Genomic DNA, 22,813 nt, shown 5'->3' with positions numbered 1-22,813 from the left:
AGGCCTGATCTGTCTGAAATTCATAGCCAGTGCTCTGACACGGTGCCATCAATATTTGAATGCTGAAAAAGCACAGTGTATCCAGAAAACACATTATATGCTGCAATAAATGCACTGCCCAAGTGTCCCCTCTCCCCACGGCCTTTCAGCAGCAGACAGCAGCAAACAGGTCGTCGGAGGAGGCCAAGATGATGATTAAGTTTAACATTTTTTACAATATTGACAAAGCACTTGAAGCACAACTTTGTTAGTTAATAATTTAGAAATTAATATTGTCTGTATGGACTCCCCCCCCCCCAAAGAAAGTGCACATGTAAAACTGCGGTGTTAAGCGATGCGGTTGAAAAATTTGAGTGCGCCTAACTTTTGTGCCGGTACGCCTAAATTTTTTAAAGTTAGGCGTACCGGTGCGCCCATGTCAAAAAGTTAGTCTAGAGCCCTGCCATTGTATATAGATGGCTCAAAGTTTTCTTGATGTTTTTGAATAAGGCAGGTTCACACAGTATTTACACAGTACACACAATCACAAAGACATAAATAGAAGCAGTATAAGGTTTAATACATCAATAGACAAGAGAAAAAATACTACAGATTTTTTTGTTTATTGTAATTTTTTTTAAGCTTTTAGCACTTTCATCTTTTTTTCTCCCCCAAAGGGAGAGACTATGTAATTCCATTTGTTCATTTGTCTTTCCGCCTATCTGTCTGACAGATAGGAAAGATTTGATGCTCAAATTTTGTGTGATGGTATAAACCCATAACAGCTAAAGCTGATTACATTTTGGTGAAAATCAGGTCAAGGTCACACACCAAATGTAAAAAGCTTTATATTATCCACAGGTTTTTCATGGATCATCTTCAAACTTCAAACCAATCTACCAGGCCTTGAGGGCATGAGTACCTCAGGTGGCTTAAGTGGGTAACCTTGACCATTAGCTCCCAAGGTCAAAGTTGACCTTGGAAAAAAATTAAAGACACCAAATTAACTATAAGATATATGATGAAAGGCCATGGAGAGAGCTGTACGACATACTTTTTATTTTGATAAAAGTATTTGATAATCACACACTGCCTAAAACCATCACCCTTCAGCACCATGCTTGAGAGCTGGTATGAGGTGTTTGTGCTGATATGCTGTGTTTCACTTTCACCAAACATGGTACTGTGTATTATGGCCAAACATCTCCACTTTGGTCTCATCAGTCCAAGTGGCACTGTTGTAAAAGTCTTTTGTTGAGATACAACTTTGCTGCCAGATTCTTTTTTAGAAAGAACAGGATTTCTCCTGACAACCCTTCCAAACATGCTATTACAGTTCAGTCTTTTCCTAACTGCACTGTCATGAACTTTAACATTTAACATCCTAACTGGGGTAGCTCTTGGGTTTTCTTGCAATTTCTGAGCATTGCACAAACTGACCTTGGGGTGAATTTGCTGGGATGTCCACTTCTGAGAAAACTGTAGCATTGTGCTCCAGACCAGCAGGCTGTCAAAACTTATTATTTTATTCAGATGGTCACACTTACTGAAGATCAGTTAATCAAGTGTATCTATATAGCAACACCTGCCTGCTACTTACCCTTTTATTCCTAATGGAACCAGTAAGTGTGCTATTATTTTTTCACAAGACTGCATAGAGTGCATAGAGATGGAAAAGTGATATGTTTGCTGTGTGTGGTCATTTCTGGACTAAAATGTGTGAGCCCTTAAGCTAGCAGCTTTTATAATTACTATAAGGAAACACCCTCTAATGGTTGCTATCAAGCAAGCATTAGAGGGTTTATAATGCTTGCTATCTCTGTAATATAGCAGACGTGTGGAAATTCAGCCATTTTTTATTTAAATTCATTCACTTTTATTCAATTCAACTTTTAACCCCAGACTCATTTGCAACACATCAAGACATAAAAAAAGATATTATCCTTCTCTAGAGCCACAGTATTTTCAAAAACAAAGTCAGGGAAATTACATAATGTGGAATTGCTAATGAATGAAGGGTAAAAAGAAACATCCTCTAGGGAATGATTTCTCATTATAATTCTTCCACACCATAAGACATGAATGGCCACTATAAGAACGTGCTTAATTCACTTCTGCACAAAAATTTTTTAGACACTTATTTAAAAAATAAAATAAAATAATAAAACCACTCCTAAGTATTCCATGTCACCCAGCAGATAGGGACTGCGGGTCTCTGTCACAGTGGATGAAACTAAAAGTTATTAAAAGTTAAGAAAAAAGGCTTTGGACACAAAAGAGCTACAGCAAAAGCAGCAGCAACATGGCTCTTAAAAGAAAGAAGCAACTTTCGACTAAATAACAGGCTTATGTTTAATAATTCAGAGAGCATAACAGTCCGTTTGAGAGGAGGTTTTCTAATATTCATGTGACATGATAGCCAAGACAGGAACTCTGGCTCTCACTGGGCACCGTGTTATTCATACTGTGAGGCACGTCTGTTTTGTAATTCATAGCCTTGGCTTTAAGTCAAAGACAATTCTAGATCAACCCAGTGCTTTAGCAGAAAACCCAAGAATTATCCAAAACAACTCTAAATCTAAGGTAAACCAGATAACCAAAACTGTCAGCTTTTACCAGGGAGCGAAAACCTGCATTTTGTCTCAAAGGGGGAAAATGGCCTTTTAAAAAAAGCCATTGAGGTCATATAGTCAATAATCCACTGACCAAGTGCTACCTAGGAAAATATTTTCAAGGTGAAGAAGGTGTCTGCTTCAAATGTGTGGCTTAAGCAGGCTTTAGGGTCGGTACAACTGCTGGTGTCAGAAACCCCGTTACATCACACCTCTCTCCTCTCTAACATCAGGTAGGGGATGCCTCTGTCAGCCTATATAAATTTGCAAAATTGATGACTAGATCGTCTACGCTAAGAAATGCCCACTCCGGGAATCAGGTTATGTTAGACTTTCTCTTTGTCGATTTTAAAAAGGTTAGGGTTATAAAAATTATGTCATAATGTACCTACAATTTATTTAATCTGTCTCTTTTTCCATTAGCACTAAAACAGTTTTGAAGTGGAAACATTTCTCCCAGGGGAAAGGATCAAAAGTTGGCAAAAGCATCTTAAAACAGGACTTTCCAAGCCTGCCAGGAGTGGCTTCACCAGAAGGAAATCCTGGAGGCTGCCCTTCTTTTGCACAAAGGTGCAGCTGCAGCCTTCTGTGACCCATGGTCCCAGACTCACTTAAAGTCTTTGAGTGAGGATTCTACCATGTAACGCTTGATGTTATGTTAATAAAACAACTGTCAGCTTGAGCACTGTCCTTGAAAATGATTCAGGTCAATTACTCGATGTTACTGTAGATGGACCTCGGAGTTGTAATCTGTCAAAAATGACATGCTTAAAAAAACTGTATATATTTTTTTAATTATTATAACTCTACTGCCTCTGCTGTAAAGTGTTCCTCTCTTTCTAGCCCTTGTTCTTAGTTTGTTACACACACACCTTTGTGGCACTTAGATGTGATCGACCAAATGGAAAATATTTCTGAAAGTTTGCGTCATGATCACTATTTTTAAACAAGATTCAAGCGCTGAGAGGCCATAAAAAAATCTTTATCATCATTACAGTGTGACGTCTGGCTATCTGTCACTGCCTTTTCTCTCTTGAACACCCTCTTTCATGTAAGCTGACCAAAGTGCTATCTTTATGCGATGGTACCTGGTTAAAAAAAAAAAAGTTAAAATACTAGTTGACAAATGACACATCTTTGCGTCACTTTACATGGCAGAGGGCCCACGCAATGCTTCCTGATGTCCCATCATCTCACTATAATTACTATATCTCTGATCTCTATTTCGCATTTGGCTGTCATTCTCTATTATACTGTTTATCAGCTGTAACTTTTTATTCTAGCACCAACTGCAAACAACTGTTTGATTTTCCCCACCAAAGACTTCTTTAGTCATCATTCAAGTTTTAGTATCTCTGTGTCAGTTTAGCTGACCTAAAATAACTGCTGCAACTATTTTATTTTGCTTCCCTGAATTTTGTAGCTCATAGTACAGAGCATTTAGTTTTGTGAGTTAGATTTATGCAGATTGACTCTGTACAAAGAAAAAACTGACAGAACAGGTCACCACTACAATAACGGTAACCTTTCCAAAGGTTACACCTGATGACATAATCCCTTCAGATAGTATGAGCAGCAAATGAATCACAGGTATAACGCACTTTTTGAACAGCTCACATTTTTGTAATGTAGCAAAGTTCAAAACTGTTCAGCTCAAAACATTTGGTTGACAGCCGTTTCTCTAACCCAAACCCCAGCTAAAAATTAAGCGGGCGTCAAAGTTTTATGTCAAATACAGGTAGATTCGCTGGCCTGGAAGTAAATACTGCTAAAGACCACATGCACTGTGGTCCTAGCAGCTTTCATGCCAGAGTACTCTAGTGAAAAATACCTAAAGTGAATACACCTGATAAATAGATAGTATGAATAAAGTATTCTTACAGTCAACAGCGTCCTTTATTAGAGGGTGAAGCAAGGCTCTTGGTGATCCGTGATGTAGATTCAGCCTAGGACGTAAAATAACACCAACACCCATGACTTCACACGTAAAGAAAACTCCTATAGATCCCCACATAACAAAAACACACAGGCTACATATAATTCTACTACAGTGGAACCCAGACTTACGAATACCCCATTTAATGAAAAATTCAAGTTATGAAGGCACTTAACGGCAATATTTCTGCCTGTGTTACGGCAAAATGCCAGCGTAATGAAATCCGCTGGCTCTGATTGGCTGAGCCCAGAATGCCTACAATGCCTACAATGCCCACAATGCCTTCCGAATCATGTGACAACCCCCTTGGCTTTCGTAATTGCGCTTCGCTGTTCCACTTGAACGATGCATTGTTGTTGCAGTTAGCAATTAGCCTATAGCCTATCGTTCACTCAAAAGGCGCGATGGGTGCTTTGACTTACGAAAATTTTCGACTTACGAAAGACCCTCAGGAACGAATTAATTTCGTAAGTCAGGGTTCCACTGTACTTACCAACATAGCAAACCCTAGTTGATTTAAACACCTTACACACAATAGTAGGTCTACATGGAGTAAAAAGCCATATCTATATGTTACACATGAATACTGATCTAAAAATTTGAAAGACCAAGCAAACTAGGTGAACTCTAAGTCCCTGGATAATATTCTGGCAGAAACTCTTTCACTCTAAATACACCTGCTCTTTAATAATCTCTTCATGAGAAAGTTCATTAATCCTTCGGCAGAGGAATTAAGAATGGACTAATCACCTTCTCTCCCCATCAGCAGCTGGGGTGTCTGGCCTGTTGGTGAAAAGCTCCAGGACAGTAAAGCCTCGTCCCAGAGCCTGGTGAGAGCAGTCTGGTCTGGGTGATAATGACACCAACTCCAGAACCAACAGTGTGCTGGGTAAAGTCAAAGAGGTATGGACATACAGTACCTAGAAAAAGAAACACAAGGAGTAAAACAAGATCCGAAATTAAGCCAAAATGAAAATAACAGGACCAATGATTTGTGGAAACCTGGTTTTGCCTCCTCTTACGTGTTGGCCATCATCATCTTGCTTTGTTTAATAGTTTTTTTAACCTATGTGTGGCATCCAAGGTGTAAATTTCTATATAACACGGTACAAAGGCAGCAACCTGTCAATCACAGACATCTGGGATCTAAACTGTACTGCTTAAAGAAGACAACAAAACTTTCAAATCACTTAGCTGATGAAGAGTTGCATCTACAGGTGAAAGGTACCCCAACATCTTTCGTCCTCCTTATACTTCATGACTCAGCACATGGTTTTAAAGTAAATTACACTAAACACTGTATGCAAATTAGTGTTTACATTAACACTATATTAATAAACATTTGCTTTAAAAATGTATTTTACAAAATAACAGGTTACGAATATTAATGTAATAAGTGTAACAAGTAACAGAACAATGAGAACAATAACTAGGCAAGCAAGCAATTTTAATACATGTTTTTAGATGTATGTTCCATATTTAGCACAAATTGAAAACATAATGCAGACAGTACTAAGCTCAAGAAGGTTTATATGACATATAGCCATTAAACTGTGTGCGTATGTTGAAAATCATTTCAGGGAAATGACCTATAAACAAGTACAGATGGTGTACAATCCCCTGGTACCTACTTCAGCTTGAAGCATCAAATGTTGCTGTCATTTGAGTTACTGCAGTACAAGGATAATCAAACTAGAAACAAAATACACATTTACTATTTGGACTACGAAACCAGGATCCCGGGGACACTGAGAATAAACAGCTAAAAACAAGAAACTGATTTACCACCTTACAAAAGTACACCATTAAAACAAATTGAAAGTTGCCATGACTACACAGAAATTCTACACATAGTTGTTCTGACTAGGATTTTTTAAAGGCACATGGCTTCCCTCTCCCCAGGTCATTAATTCATTTAAAAAACAGTGAAAAAAATACCATACCACATAAAACACACAGTGCAGAGATATTTAGTGTGCACCTGGTATGCATTCACTTCAGATCACTGTGAATGAAATCAATGTGGCTATTAATAGCCACTTCATATGGTAGGAAATAAAAGGTACATAAGTACAAAGAGAAACAAACAAACAAACAAGCCAGCAAGCCCGAAACATGGTACACAGAATAAATACGTCAACATGCAATCAAGCTTCATTCTTGAATAATATTGACAGGAAAACAGCAACAGCTGTACAGGTTGCTCACAAGCATATTTCTTTGATTTATTTAATTGCTTTGTAATTGTAACAGATTGCTTGTCTTCGTTCCAATCACGATAGCATACATCTTGTTAGATGTTTTTCTTTATTTTAAAAAGACTTCAAAATTTCTACCATTTACCATCTTCGGATTCTCTGTGGTCACTCCAAGCACATCTGTGTCAGTCTCCATATTGCAGGTCTCTAAAAAGAATGAGCCAAACATCCTGACCAGAATACCTGATTGGCAAATCTAACATTCAAGAGGAGGGAATGTCCACTGATAAAGAAACCATAGGATTATGCAGGTGAGGATGACCTTGGTTTTTTTTTTTATTTAACTAGTTCAGAAGGGACAGTCATTCAAATTCGAAATAACAGCCTACCTACAGCAGAGCCACACTGATTTACATGCACAAAGGCCTGAATAAGATAAAGAGGCCCACAAATTCTCTCTGATCCATTCGTCCCTGAGCACAATAAAGCCTGTTGTTTTTCAAAACCATAGAGAAGAACATGACGGCATCAAAAGGAAAAAAAAACAAAACGGTATAAGTAGACATGAGCTATCTTGAAATATAGAACCAATTTCTCCCAGCCTACTGAGGCAGACCCTGTTCATCTTTAGACCCAGCTATCAGCCACCACTGAGCCCTTTATTCAAATTCAAAGCCTCTGAGGCATTCCTATTTCGGCCACATCGCTTTTATCTCTATGCACGGTGAGTTTAAATGACTTCTTTTCAAAATACAAACACTGGTGAATGGTGAATACAAATGTAAAACATGGGAAGTAAAGGTACTCGTATGGTTTGGTTTAGTTATTTGTCTGCTTGTATCTACACCCACTAGTCTTTGCCTCATCAACAAGGAAGCTGACACTTACAGAATAGTGTGGTTCACAAACTGGTGTCTCTGCTAAAAAAGAAACTCCCTGTTGGAAGAAATTCAACAATGACATATTTCCCTTTGTTCAAAGCCTAAACATAGAAGCTGAGAACTGTTGAGGAAATCATTTTGATCAACAAGCTTCCAATGAAGAATTTTAGAGAAACTTGTATTAAATTTTAAAATACTCAATCTGTTTTAATCCAAATCCTCCCTTATTCTCAGAAATGATGGTGTACATTTCCTCACTGAGCATTTACTCTGTTTGCTGAGCTGGAATTCAGACAGATATTTTAGCAACAACAAACACTGGCTGAGCTGAGAAAGTAAAAATATCCCACATCCCTAGATGCATGTCATTCAGTATTCATGGACTGAAAACTTTACTTTCACTCAGTTTATTTATTTCCAACCTTAACTCCCAAATCAAAGCCTCATTTTTGAACGAACTTCTTTTGAACCTATCCCCAAGTTGTATAACAAGACATTTTGGGGGTTTTTTTTGGGGGGGGGGCATATTCTATCATGTTCACCCAAGTTCCCTCCCACCGTGATACTGTAGAATCTGCATTGCGGTTAAAGACGCAGTCCCCAGTCTAAAAGCAATCCAAATATGGACATTGTTCATGATGAATTTCCAGTTCAAGCTTGAATTCCTTTTTCATACGCTCCAATGCTTTGATACAACTCCAAATTGATTTCAGTCCAGTCTCTGGAACAAAAAAAATCCCACTTCATGTCCCCATAGAGCAAATAGCTCCCATATTCAATTTGCAATTATTCAGATTTACAGACGAAATGTAGTCAGAGCTAAAAAGAACAGCCGTGACTGAACATTTTGAAACAGACAAGCTCAACTAAAGATAAAATAATAACAAGTGTTCTGACTGATACTGCTGTAGCTATACTGAGTCTTATTTAGGTCATTTTCTAGTACAAATTCACAGGTGGAGCGTTCTTCGCTCGTCTGTGTTGTTAAGATCCTGCCTCTATTATCACTTGCTTACAGGAGATACGTTTACCATCAATAATCAATAATAATATAACAATTACTCTTCATACAATAACGGTGTGATAGTTAGTACTGTCTCCTAATAGTTCTAATAGTTCCTAATAAGTTCTCCCCAGATACTCTGCCTTCCTCACACAGCTCAAAGACATCCATGTTAGGTTAACTGGTAATTTTAAATGGCCCTTGAGACTGTATGGTTATCGGTCTCTGTACATTAGCCGAGCAACAGATTGGCAAACTGTCCACAATTTACCCTGCCTCCTGCCCCAAGACAGCTCCGCAACCATGTATTGCATAATAATAGTGATGGCTGGATGGACTGTTTCTGAACAGAGCCAAAGTCCAAACACTGTATAAAATGTATATAAAAACAAAAGACAAAGACTTGAAAATCTTATAAACCCAAATTTTATTTACAGTAGAACATAGAAAACATATCAAGTGTTTGAACTGAGAAAATGTATGATTTTAAGAAAAATATTAGCTTGTTTTGAATGGCAAGCTCAGGCAAGATCAGTAGCACATTTGGGCATATCTGGAAAGGCATCATCAATGCTGAGGGATTTATACAGCATGTGCTCCCATCCAGACAAAATATTTTTCAGGTAAAGTGTTGTATATTTCAGCAAGAGAATACTAAACCACATAACCACTGCATGTATTATATGAGCACGCTGCTATCGTAGCAGTCTGGGGGTTGAACCGGTCTTCGTGCAGTCTTGACACTGCCAGCAGAAAAAAATGTGTCACAATATGAAACAAAACATACGACAAAGCGTTTACACTCAACCTTCTGTCCATCACTTTGAATAAAAACACAGCCATCTCTGTCAGGGTGGGCCAAATAGTGACTTGTTTTTCCACAGAAGCTCACTTGCTCCTTTACTCCTTACAAAGGTAGCAGTGGCAAATACCAATAGAACTTGGACAAGTATACCGAGCAACCAATCGGCCAGTTGTACTGGAGGCTATGGCCTTTACTTTATCAAAACTTAAAAAGGACAAATTTGAACTCTGTATGTTCAGCCCCATATATGGATATATATGTGTATTATGTTCCAACCAGCAATTACACTGCCACATCTCTAAGTTTGTACTATCTACCATCCAACATAATAGCAGTTCTTTCCCCACAACTTTCACTTCAAGGCAGTGTTGTAAGATCTTGCTCACAACGCCATGGGAACACTGGGAGATGTCATTGAAAAAACAGCTTGCATCGGCAGCAACGCCAGGCGCAGCATATGTCGGCTCTAATGAGAGGTTATACTCTGCGGCAACCGTCAACAGAGCAGTAATCGATTCTCACAGGGGTAAATATTCAATGCCCATAACTTGAGTAAAGAGGGAAGAACAGAAACGGGATGACATTAAAACATCATCAGCGCAGAGGCATGTGGCTGGAAGTCACTGTCACTGCTAACAACAAGCTTGTCTGCAGCTTCTGGGGAGGTTTTCTGGGACCTCTTTGTGGGTGAAAGAGAAGAGGCAAATGAAACCATGAAAGACTGATGATGTGAGATTTAAGGCTATAGAAGAAAACACAGAACAAGCAACATGAATTGCTATATTATGGGATATGTTTATATTTAAAGAAGCTGAATAGGCACTAGTGACACATTTATGATCCTGTCTTTGCATTGTCAGAGTATAAAAGCTAAAGCTAATTCTTCTTGCCCCCCTGAGGTGGTCATTCAACTGTTCTACTGAGGCAAGCACTAAGAGGAATTCCATGGGCAATGCACAAAAGAAAAAGGCTACAAATGAGCATTGGTTTTGCAAACAGAGGTCCAGAGCAACTGGAGTATAATTGACATCGACCTGTTGTTCAACCATTGGAGGCTTCCCAAAAGAAAAGCAAACAGGGCATTTCCATTTAGCCCACACATTGGCTAGGAGCCTGGGAACAAAAGTGTAAGCTACCTGGGATTTAGCTAACCAGCCAGTTCCCTATGTCTGCATGCCTGTGTTATTTACATGTAATGCATGTACCTGTAGGTAGCTAAGCTGACTAAAAGTCATTGTTATAGCTAAAACACAATAAAAGCAAAGTACAATGAATCACAACTAGGCAATGCAGTAAGCTAGCACACATATACATTTAACCCTAAACTCTAGATGTACAAGTAGATGTGCTGTATACCATGTGCTATTACCCTTGGACTTTCCCTGTTGAACTCAAAGTCATACAACTCAGCTCATGAAGATTTATGAAGTTAAGCAAGCACATGTGCTCAGGGAGATTCTTAGCTGTAGTGCTTTGATACAAGTTTTGGCAGCATAGCCAACGCCTTGAGGTAGAGGGAAGAGAGGGAGCGGGAGAAAGAGAGCGCAAAAGCAAGAGAAACGCAGCACATCATTTTACAGGCACAGAACCAGCGGGTGTGAGCATCACAAATCCTCTTGGTATGAAATTCTATAACTGTCGCTAGCATAGGAGAGATGAGAGATGGTGGTGCGGATGATAGAGAGGCAGAGAAAATGACAGTGTTAGAAGCTTCGGGTTTCCTTATGGCCAGTAATAAATGTCACTGATCGTTTCTGGGCTGGTAAGACTGGTATGTATATGTGTGACAGACAAAAAACACTTTCAACAAGAGGTCCTCACAGGTCCAAAGTCTGTTGAGTATCAACAGGACAGATATGTCAGCCATCATTCTTCCTTGTCAGAAAACGATCATCTATGTGAAGCACACTGGGCTCCAGCACAGAAATGATCTTAATCATGTTATGAAAAACGATCACCGAATCCAGCTGCAGTGGTTTTTGTTCCTGGATAAATGTGGAATTGAATAAATGACTAGCACTTATACTCTTACCTTTGCCAAAATAAGCTTTTGAAAATTTACATAGTTCTTAAAGAGTTTATTAAATCATCACCCAATGTAAGGTTTATATCAATATTGGTAATTAACTAAATCATCTGTGGAGTTTGCATGTTCTCCCTGTGTTTGCGTGGGGTTTTTTCAGGCACACATGCTTCCTCCCACATTCCAAAGGCATGCAGTTAGTAGGGATAGGTTAATTGGTAACTCTAAATTACCCATAGGTTTGAATGTGGGTGCCAATGGTTGCTTTCTCTATGTGTTAGCCCTGCGACAGACTGGCAACCTGTCCAGGGCATACCCTGCCTCTCGCCCTAAGAAACTAGGATAGGCTCCAGGCACCCCACAACCCTGACAAGGATAAGCGGAAGAGAATGGATGGAGTCTGTTATGTCTGTAATGTTTAATCCAACAGTAGGTGCGAGCTCTTTAATCAAAATGACATTTTTATCCATGAATTTTTAGTTTTAAACAAGGTTTTGATAGATTTTGTTAAATATTTGTGCCTTACTGTTTTCATGACAGGCGGCCTAATAAATTTGTTATGTTCTATTCTTTATAAAGAAAAGTTCTTTTTGGAACACTGAAGACAGAGGATGCAGCAAGCGAGAGCCTAAAGCTGGAGCTGATGAGAAAATGTGTTTTTTTTTCTATCACTTCGGCGATGGGTTTAAGTGAAGGGGGGGCCGGCTTGGATTGCATTCACAGTGGTAATAAATGCTGCATCCCAGGAGATGTGTAATGTGGCTGAAGTTGTTTAAAAAAAGAGGTTTGATATGTTATAAGGACAAAAAAGAGAGGGAAAAAAAACAAGTGAAGGACAGGCAAAAGCCGAGCTATCAGGCAAAGAGGACTGCAGCAATTACTGGAGAAATAGCCCAATTATGTGGAATCCCTCTGAGGAATGAGGTGACAGTGATGCGATTTCTATCCAGCAAGAACTTTCACAGGGCAGTAATTCTCAGTGTTCAAAAATCTTAGGCTATTTTACTACAGAAAACTTTAACAGCTAGTGAAATCACTTAAAATATAAGTAGACTAAATAAGAACTACATTTACTTTCTGTCCACTGAAAGTAAATGTAAATACTTTTGTTGATATGAATGTGTGGGGATGATCAAAATGTAGAATTTAATTGTTTTCTTCAAACAGCTTCTGATTTAAATCAGAATTTATTCATTATAAATTCACTATCAGGAATTGTCAATAAGGAATGCTAGAATAATAAACCATTCACGTTTGAGAAAAGTGTCTGGTGATAGGTTTCTTATTTTTAGTTTTATTTAGTAAAATTTAAAGTGATGAAATCCTTTCAAAATGACATCCAACGAGAACAAAATGTGAAAGTAAAATATATTGTATGTGAAGTCTTCTGGTAATAGAATGTCTATTGTGCTATGTTGTCTATGTCTACCATCTTGCAGCACTAAATCACATACACATAACTGTAACCAATCACATTATTCAAATGGTGAATGAAATATCAAGAAATGTTGAAGTTTTGGCCTGGATTTCTGGATATGTTTCTTACACTACTGTGAAAAAGTCTTAAACCACCCCTCAGTTCTGTTGTTAAGAAAGTGGGAAATAGTTGCAGCAATTCATTGAAATGTGCAACCATAAATGGTGGAGCTTGAATGGCAATATTTGGTATGACCACCTTTATTCTCGAACACAGCCTGAACTCTCCTAGGCCAGTTTTCTCATGATTCCTCATGATCAGCACAACATTCACAATCATTTTCTGACTTCAGCTACTTCGGTTTGTCTGCCTCTGTTTGCAGCTTTGTCTCAAACTCCGACAAAATTCTACAACATCCCAGCTTCGCCAGCAACAGATCTCAGCACTCGCTCTAAGTCTTAGCTTGTCACCCATGTTTTGGTCTCCTGACATTTTGTAAATCCTGTCTGAAATGCCTCGCAAACAAACTGTGGGCACTGTCTGAATCCTGGAAATGCATCACAATACAGAAGGAATGCAGGAAATATAAAACAATGAAAGAAAATAGAGGAAGTCTGCCAGACTTCAGATACAAATAGGTAAAGATTGAATTGACATGTCTAAGCCTGAAACAACAAAGTATGAGACAGACAGATTCTCTTTCTTTTCTTCTGTCTGAACACACACACAGAGGCAGTGCAGACCCCGGGGAGCGCTGATAGCCGAATTATAGGGACGAGCTCTGTGTGTATGTGTGTTTGTCTGTGGAGGGAAAAGAGGGAGTGACAGAAAGAGAAATGAGATAGGGATGGAGAAAGAACAGTCAAGTAAGAATCAAGTCAATACACAGCACACACAGTAGAAAGCAGCCACACACACACACACACCTAAAACCTCCTCAAGGCTCTCATCTCTCCCTACTGTCACCTCGGCAGTAGTTCTTGCGGCCCTTGAAATCCCACGATCACACATACACACACCCACAGTATATAGCTGCATATTACTGGGTGTGCCACTCTACTGTGTAAAGCTGTTAAGCAGCAGCTGCTCCGCTAGATGTTTGGTCCCCTTGGAGCTGAAATATTGATCAGTTCTCAGGCAAGGCAGAGCAGCCTGTGCCCCCACCGTCCCCATGTATAATTGAAGTGTATATCTTTTAGTGTGGAATGCCAGTCGGGAGAAGGAATTAAGCACAGAGGTAAGCTGAAGGACTGTCTATGCTGCCATGGCAGCTTCTTTATCCATCAATCATATAGCTTTTCAGACAGAGGGTTTTCATTAGCCTTCTACTTTGACTTGAGAAGGTGCCATACCCTATAAAAAGCAAACAAAGAAGGGAAGACAGGACATAGCAAGACCCACATATGTGTTGTACAGCTAGTCATTATCTGAGCTCTCTTTTGAGTCATTCTGGGGAAGCAAACATTCTTAAAAGGAATTCATTTCAATATATAGCAGATGTAGTTATATTTCCAGCAACAAAGAGAAAGAACCAAGAATGCAACTCAACTCATCAACACTTTGACTTAATATAGTCGCTCTCAAGCACATCCTTAACAAAACAAAAAAAAAAACCAACCCAAAAAAGCAGAATTGGCTTTAAAAATCAATTCAAAGTGATACTATTTTCCCCAAACATTCCTGTGCACTGTAGATAGCGCATAGTAGAGCTATTTTAAGCTACTCTCTTGCCACAAGGGGTCACCACAGGAGGTAGCTCCGGACATCCTTCTTCAAGCAACCCAACATGGGATACATGTCTCCAGCTGGAATGGAACCAGCAACCTTTCACTTACCAAGTGAATGTGTTAACCATTGTAAGCATCTACTGATATTCTTTTTTTTAAATATCAAAAGACAGAAATTAGAAACACTGAACTCCTAGAACAGCCAGCTTCTTGTCTTTGAAAAATGGCAGTATCTGTCCTAAAGAAATTATTAAAGAAGTTAAAAACACAATAACACAGTAATAAAGCTGTTTATAATATAAACTGATTGAAGTGCCTTTAATGGTGCAGTCAAAAGGTGATGTATAAATGTCTTGCAACCAACTTCTCAGTTTAATACCTATGTGTAGTCGACTGAATATTCAAAACCACTGAAGCAATAGCAAAATATCTATCAAGGAAAAAGTTTTTCATTACTTCTTTAGGCCATCTACATGCCAGCAGCAGACCTCTAAACTCAATAAAACCTCTCTGGTTAGGGCAGTTGCATAAAAATACAAGATGACGAGCTCATGGGCTTTAAGTGAATGCCAAGCATAGAAAATAAAGGTGATAATTGCACCATTAAAGCAGACACCACCCACACATTTACTTTCTCATTTATTAATTGAAAAGGTTCATTAAATAAAGTATAGCCTTGCCAAATTGTTTAAAAAAAAAAAACCAAACAACAACAAAAAACCAAGTAGTGTGTCCACTTTTTTTTTTCTAAATGCATGTGATAATGACTTTGGGTAAATTTTCAGCTATGTGCCTTTAGCATAAGAGCAATGGCATTGTCCGTCTGAACTTCAGGTTAGACTATTTGGCCCACACAGAAAAATATCAAGGGTGGCTTTAGTGATCCCATTGAAAACCACTATGAGATTCACATTTTTGGTTTTAAGTGGAAAATACTTAATAGGTATCAAACACCTCAACATAAAATTCTATAAAGACACTCAAATGCCCCTCAAGATAATTTGCCAATGCTTTAGTGATCCTCTTAACTTATGAACCTCCTTCAACAGCACTAGCGTAAAGTATTTTGCAACCTCCCAATTTAATTATTGGTGCCACAATTTAATTCAGGATCAAAACAATTTGGGTTTGAAAAAAAAGAAAGAAAAAACAATAACAAGGAAAGCATTTAGGTTCCTACTATACTGTGCTAAACTTCTATCATTTGCCCACTGAGCTGCGAATGAAACATAACTGACTGCTAATTGTCATAACAGAGTATGCTGCATGTTTATTTCAGTGATTTTTCAAGGTTATTTTGCAAGTTATTTATTAAATATATGAATTTTAAAGTCTTCTTCCAGTGTGAGTTTTTTCCCAGCAATGCATTTTACTGCCCATTAGTAAGAGTAAATTACACTCTGCTGTCTTGTAATTAACATGTCTGCTTCAGCTTCCTGTCTGCAATACCAATACTAGATGGATATTTTTTCTTTGGCCCAGCAGAGCTTGTTTTGGTTTAATAAAATCTAAAACTAGTGCAAGTTATGGTCTATTTTTAGATATACACCAGATGCATCTTAGGAGCCATAATTGTGTTATTTCTAAAAAATGCTTTATTCTAAACATAGGACAGTAGTAGTCAATAGTATGTTGCCATAACTCATTATAGAGTGATCTAGTGAGAAGTTTTACCAATCTGTGGACATTTGTAGGGGCAGAAACAGTGGCATGTTTGATTCTGTTTGGTTTATGGGCTTACTTTTCATTGCATATATTGGTGTTTATTTTTACTTTAAGTGTTATTGCTGCAAAAATGAATTTAGCAATTCATTATTTGTTCTGTTTTTGTTTTGCAAATTTACATTAAATGAATTTGTAGCCAGATTCATGTATGAATTGAGTGGACAAAAACCAATCAATACCAATTTGCCATCAAGACAGGCCTAAAATTAAAATGCTCACTCTGCATTTATGAGGCAAGTGCTTTCTCAATTAAGTGCTGGCAATTTAAGGGCATCTCCACACAGTAGGGACAAAACACCATGAAATTAAACGTGAAAAGCATAAAATCTGTTAAAAAGATTCATGCTGTGAGTTAAAAATTGTATCTGCTGTTTGTTAACACCAGATAAAATTTTATTATGCTATATAATATCATATTTTTATGGTCCTATATACTGAAATGGTATGTATTAAGCACACAGTAGTCCAACCTTTCTTACAGAAATTACATTTGGAAGTGGATGTCCTGAGTAATTGTCCACCTTTCTCAAATCTACCATTTTTGTCTAAAGTTCTAAAACTCACGAACACTCTAAAAAAAACAAAAAAAAACCCTCTCTCAGTTAACGCTAGAAAATATTCCTCTGTATCACGAGTTATGACATCTGAAGTTCTGCAAGGATCAATCTTGGGGTCTGTTTCTTTTTTCTTGTTCCTCCCACCAACATAAAATCTTGTAATATCATTTATCTGTTTTTACCTTTAAATATTGAAAATCACTGTTCCATAATGCAGCTCAATGAGTACATTTTGGATATTAAAAAATAGATGGCTTACAGTTTCATACAGTTAACTAAGTTCAAAACAGAGGACATATTGTTTGTTCCTCCACTATTAACTGAGAGCTTGATGAATAACTTGGGCACTTTTAACTCTTTTTTTTTTTTTTATTAAAACAGCTATGTCCACATTCTCCCTCAAAATCATTAAGGACTGCTTACCAACCACTCTTGAGTGCTGCTGAAATTCATTTTAAAAGGAGTTGGTACTCCTCCCATGTGACCTCCAACCTTCAGATCTAAACTAAATATATACCTTTTTTGTCAACCTTTTAGAAAATGCTAATCTTTGGAACTGTGGCTGAAGCACAAGTTATTGTTGTTGTTGTGGTACTTTATGTAAATAGTGTGTACCATGAATTTTTAGGAACCCTTTTATTTTTTACTGTACTTCAATTTCAAATTCACTATATAAATAAAATGTACTTACTTACTTATAGACTTATCAACTGATGATTATATTAGCGCTAAAATACTGCTCCAGAGCTGTCATCCTCTCATCAGTATATGGACACCACTGAGTCATTTAAGTCTTTTAACTTTAGGCATTTTCAGACTGCCTACTGTGTAATTAATGTTTTCTCCCAGTCACTCTAACTTTGTTTACAATCTGTGGACTATAGTTAGAGCAAAGAGGGTAAAACATGTGGGCTAACTTTAACAAAGTAAATGAAAAACACAGTAAATGCAATAGTTGCTGTGGCATAGATATAGCCTCCTTTTAGAAAGGCTTCTATTTACAGAATTATGGATGAATATCAATTCAATATAAAAGCCAGTACAGATACTAACATCAATTATACCTATCACCGTGTGACGGTTTTGGGTTTTTCTTTTTTAGTCAGTCAGGATATATATTTTTTAATGGAATTGCATTTGAAAAATATACACTCACTGGCCTCTTTATCAGGTAAACCCGTTCAACTGCAACAAACAATTATCTAATCGGCGAATCACATGGCAGCAACTCTGTGCTGTTAGGCATGCAGAAATGGTCGAAATGGCTTTCTGAAGTTCAAACCAAGCATCAGAATGGAGAAGAGAGAGACTTAAAGGGATTAAGTGACCAGCAGCTCTCTTGTTGATGTGATTTTCACCTGGAGGTTAGGAAATAATCACTTGTTACAACCAAGGCTTGCAGAAGAGCTTCTCTAAACACACTGAACCTTGAAACAGAGAGTCTAGAGCAGCAGAAGGCCACACCAGGTGCAACTACTGTCAGCTAACACACCATGTCACATAGCTTAAATCATTTAAAACCGGCTACTTTAACATTACAGTGAGTTCGCTGGTAGTCAAATGGCCTCCACAGTCATCAGCTCCCAATCCAACAGAGCACCACTGGGATGTGGTGGAACAGGTCACGTCAATATGGATCAATATCACAAATAAATATTTCCAGCACCTAGTTAAGTCCATGACACTAAGAATTTGGACAGTTATGAAGGCAAAAGGAGGTACAACCCAGCACTATCAAGGTGTACCTAATTAAGTGGCAGCTAAGTGCATATATTTCTTGCTATATGAATAAAATATACATAAACTGGTATGGTTACCAACATACAGGCCATGCAATCCATCATCAGAGAAAAAGTCTGGTAAACTGAAATGAATCAGTGGAATAATACCATTACAGATGTTTCCTTGTATTCAACCTAAAACAGCTAAAATTACCAGGGATGAACATAATTTATGTTAAGCTCTTCTCTTCTCACGGAGTGACATGAAAAGTGGACATGAGAGTTAGATCATGTCACATTTTTCCGAAAAGACGTATGTGACAGCTCGATGTCCACGGTTGAGTGGCTGGGAATCATGTGTGGAGTCATACGTGGCAGACTGCAAAACACTGTGCATGGCACACAACAAATACACCAGACTTCAAAGAGAAGTTTTTTCCCCCCCTCATCTGAGCAAGCCTTGCTGGAGTATGTCTCTGCTTTAAGAAAGCAAGGAAAAGTAGAAAGGGTTGAGGCTTTAACTGTGGCTTTGTTACAGCTCTGACAGCTTAAATTTGGCAATCTATTGTATGTTTTAGAAACTTACACTTTGCAGATGAGTGTGTCTGCTGCCTTGTACTCATTACTCAGAGCTCAAGTTTGAACCATAAGGGATTCTTCACTTTGAAAGTAGTTTGTTCTTAAGAGAAAAACTTTTCAAGAAACAAAAGTGGCGGAATTGCACATCTGATGTTTAAATATTTTCCCATCGGTGAAGCACTGTCTGCTTTTTACTTCTTTGAAGTCATGTAATAATGCGTGTGTGATGATGCGTATGCTGGTATAAAGGGTACTGTTTTTAGTAACATTGTGAGGAATAAACATGTGTGTGTACACACGCGTGTGTGTATGTTACTCTTAGTTTATAGCATGCAATGCCAAATAGCATTTGCAGACCTAGAGAAACAGAGGTTGCACGGACACGAACAAAGCTTGGCCTTTTCTCTCAAGCCCATCTGTCGGCCTGATAATGTTGCACATATGAGAAGAAACCACTGGCTCCCCGTGAAGGCAGGGAGTTCAAATGGAGTGATCACAGTGAGAGACAATGCAGAAAGATGCACATTTCTCTCTCTACCATTCTCTCGACTCCTAAATCTGTGCATCTGTAGCACAACATTGCCCTCTACTGATCACAGCGCTCCCTTTGCCTCAATGTGTTCAAAGGAGAGTTAAAATATCCCTATACCTCACAAACAATCTGAGTCATGATTTGAGAAAACGAACAACCGGGGAAGTAAGTGTAAGTTTGATAATTCAGGACATATTGAGTTGTACAACAACAAAAAGATTACAAAAAAATAAAAAAATTCTCAAAAGGGACATATTTGACACACAAGTCAAACACATCACAAAACAAGGTTCATTTTGATTCAGAAGGTCTGAAACTACGACTGGACTTCACAGTAGTTTCTGTTTTGCATGCATAAATCTTTTTCAGACCCACTGAAGGCTTGGCATGGCAATTAAAATGGCACTACTTTCAAAATAAAAGCCTAATAAGTCTGACCTAACAATTAAAAACAACCCACGAAGGAGCTGGCACAGTTGACAAGATGTCATTCCTCTATCGGGAAAGAAAGAGATGCAAAGAGAGGGAAAAAAATTAGTAAGCACTCTCTTTTTAATCACCGTGCATCTTAGCTTTTCACCAGATATTAAAACCAATCCATCATGGCTGACTGGGGGGAGGGGGGGTGCCTTGCAATTTTCCCTGTGCTCCCGTAACATAGGAGAGAACCCCCCCCCCGACGTTATTTGGATATCAAACAGCAATTTGCCACTCATAAACACCAGCATGAATGCAAGTGCATTGGGCCAAATCCAATAAAAAAAAAAAAAAGCTAGCGGAGCTCTTGCGGCATGACACAGAGAGGGCCAGGCCCACTTTATCATCATGATAGGATATGATGTGGTTTATATTATTACCCTGGATGGATAATTGGATTTGGATGCTTATTGGGACACCAAGCTGAGTTTTTTTTTGTACAGGCTATGACTATTACGGCGGATCAAAGTAAGGCCATTCACTGTGAGATATTGTTCGATCAAAAGAACATCACGCAGAGGAAAGGGGAGAAAACAGATGGTGACAAAACTGGAAATCATGAATGTGCCATAGCTGTGACTCATTGGTGTCTCTGCACAAAGACTTATGCAACACTCTGCATTTACCAGCCAGCCACAGTTCACAATACTCCTTCCATTAAAAGGGTTTCTCAAAACACCATGTACAACAGTCTAAACTCATGAGGCACCTCCAAATTTGGAAGCTACAGAGGAGCTTGCATTGCTCTGATGCAATCATAAAAACAGTGGGTCGCTGGCTTCCGACCAGGAGGCAGAGACCTTCAGATGTTTGATTGAGTGAGAGAACACACACATCCAGCTGTTCTCCAGAAATCTGCTCAAACATAGCAAAATGCCCAGTAAATTATCGTAAATATGATGCAGGGAGACAACATTTTCAAGGAATGCGACTACACAGGGGCACCTTATGTAGTTCACAACTTAAGGGCTTTTCAAAAGAAAGCTTCTGGCAGGTAAATGCAGTCACTCGTCAGACAAGAAGATAATACAGCCCCACCATCAGCAGGGTGACTATTCTGCATCAGAGTGGTTTTAGTTACTGCACAAACTGAAGGTGGCATCCCCAAGATTCTCTTATAGAAGATGTCTTATATGCAAAACTAAAAACCTGACTTTTCTGTAATTTAGAGGGAGGTACATAATTCCTGTTTCCAAAATTTAGCAGTTTAGCAGCTGCCAGAGATCTCTGGATTTAGATGGCACTTTCTTGTAACGACATTAGGGCTCTGTAGGGGTCATACCATCTGCTGAATGGCTCTGGCAGTACTTTTACCTCAAAAATTCTATGTCTAATCTTTTGAGACTTACACGTTGACTCTGCTGTCAGTCCTTTTGAAGGACCTTCTTAGAACAAACTCACTGCTTGCCAGGACCAGAAGCTCACCATTTTGGGGTACAATGCAAACTTGCATAAATTAAAATTAAAATGCAACATGCAATGTGGAACTTCAATATGGCATCCAGTCACAATCACCACATGTAGCAGTCTTTGCAAACTAAAATAATGTATTCATGTAATACATAAAAGACACATTACAGCCACTTCAGTTGTAAATCATTTAACATCCAGTGTTAAAGTAGCTGTTAAGATGAGATGGCTGACTGGCGGACTAATCTACAAGCAAATCTAACAGCACGTCGTGATTTAACAAGACCTCTGTTTTTAAATCTCAGTAATGGCTGAAATATAAAAGCTTGAACTTTTTCACCGCATGCACACTTACATTAAAAAAGCGATTTAAGCAGGTGGGTGGGTAGATGTGTGGATTGACGGCACAGTTACATTTGAAATAAAATACTGTTTTTAAATCGAGGGGATTTATCAGATTCAGCTCTGATCTTACTTGTGGTTTGAAAGTAGAAAGGAGGCTTGACATTACAAGGAAAATTCCAATGCTGCCAGCATTGATATAAAGTGAACCCTTAGTAACCTGCATGGTAGGGGCATTAGATGTTAGTGCATCAGTGGGAGCTTCTTTGGCAAACTATCCTCACACCTAACCAATAAAGCTCTGGTGATGCACAAAAAGCTACTTGTTGCTATCATGAGTTTACTCACAGTACAGGAAAGTCCCTGGTGGGTTCCTGGCTGAAAAGAGGATCTTTCCATTTGAATATATGGATTCTTTCATTGATCCACATACGAAAATTTGTCCCTGTCTTAAGTATTTGGAGCAGCGTGCAGACACCATGAAGCGCCTAGGGGACTAACTCCAGACATCATCCACTCAATCAAGATTTGACCTGGTATATTTCTCTTGTAGGAAACCCACCCAACGGATGAAGATCATCCAAGTTGCGGTGCACTTCAATATCAGTGCGGTATATTTTATCTTTTGTATCTCAAGTCTTTGGCTGTCACAACATTCCATTCGGTATTTTCAATAAGAAATTGAAAATTTCATCATCAAAGCAGATCTTTCACAGAGTACACCAAGCAGCTTGACATCAAAAATACTTTTTTGTTCCCCGTTTTTGTTCCCCTTGATTACAGAGAAGAAAAGACTCAAAGACTCTGAACAGACTGAGACCATGTTTGGAAAAAAAGAAAATGAATCGTAAAGACTAAAGTGCAACAAATCTGACCTTTGACTGAAACT

The 22,813-nt window shown here is 38.5% G+C and overlaps 1 protein-coding gene across 3 annotated transcripts in view; it reads right to left on the bottom strand.

Annotated features, from left to right (window-relative positions):
- Positions 1-22,813, bottom strand: part of nphp4 (nephronophthisis 4) — a 184,374-nt gene that overhangs the window by 157,566 nt on the left and 3,995 nt on the right. For all 3 annotated transcript variants that reach the window (XM_085394895.1, XM_085394896.1, XM_085394897.1), the window contains exons 3-4: positions 5,278-5,447; positions 4,473-4,537 (exon numbers count right to left, since the gene is read on the bottom strand). In XM_085394895.1, coding sequence (XP_085251021.1) covers positions 4,473-4,537; positions 5,278-5,447 — 235 coding nt within the window. The remainder of the gene's footprint in view (positions 1-4,472; positions 4,538-5,277; positions 5,448-22,813) is intronic.

Source organism: Rhamphochromis longiceps, linkage group LG20 (genome assembly GCF_057381845.1).
Source record: "Rhamphochromis longiceps isolate RC_006_pf linkage group LG20, R_longiceps_female_GT1.1, whole genome shotgun sequence".
In the NCBI taxonomy this organism is placed as follows: Eukaryota; Metazoa; Chordata; class Actinopteri; order Cichliformes; family Cichlidae; genus Rhamphochromis; species Rhamphochromis longiceps.
This window is presented reverse-complemented; position numbering and strand designations above follow the sequence as displayed.